General features: G+C 61.2%; 1 protein-coding gene across 1 annotated transcript in view; it reads left to right on the top strand.

Moving 5' to 3' along the window:
* EMH_0086740 (uncharacterized protein) overlaps positions 1-567 on the top strand; it is a gene marked incomplete at both ends in the record, with an annotated part of 2,963 nt that overhangs the window by 1,700 nt on the left and 696 nt on the right. The window contains one exon of the mRNA XM_013501072.1: positions 1-242. Within this exon, the coding sequence (XP_013356526.1) occupies positions 1-242 (242 nt within the window). The remainder of the gene's footprint in view (positions 243-567) is intronic.

Below are 567 nucleotides of genomic sequence, written 5' to 3' on the forward strand. Positions count from 1 at the left end.
GCGCCGCATCTGCAGCAAGATCATCATCAGCAGCAGCAGCAGCAGCAACAGCAGCAGCAGCAACAGCAGCAGCAACAGAAACAGCAGCAGCAACAGCAGCAGCAGCAACAGCAGCAGCAGCAGCAGCAGCAGCAGCAGCAGCAGGACCTGTGCCCTGAGTTCTTCGTTTTCCAGCAGCAGCTGCTGCAGCATGTCTTCTATCCTTCTCTTCTCTGCTACCGCCCGCTGCAGCTCAGCAGCAAGTCTGCTGCTGCCTGCTGCGCTGCTGCTGCGGCCTGCTGAGCCCCTCGGTGTGGTACACAACGAACTCGGAATATCCTGCTGCTGCTGCTGCTGCTGCTGCTGCTGCTGCTGCTGCAGCTGCTGCAGCTGCTGCTGGTGATGCGGGTTGCCTGCTGCTGCTGCTGCTGCTGCAGTGGCTTGATATGCTTCTGAGCCGGGGGTTAGGCGGAGGCCTGCAGCAGCAGCAACACCACCTGCTGCTGCTGCTGCTGTTGCTGTTGCTGCTGCTGCAAGGCTCTGGTCTGACGCTGCAGCAGCAGTTGCTGCAGGCATTGCAGCAGCAGC

This window comes from Eimeria mitis, genomic scaffold (genome assembly GCF_000499745.2).
Source record: "Eimeria mitis Houghton genomic scaffold, Emh_scaff6262, whole genome shotgun sequence".
Classification (NCBI taxonomy): Eukaryota; Apicomplexa; class Conoidasida; order Eucoccidiorida; family Eimeriidae; genus Eimeria; species Eimeria mitis.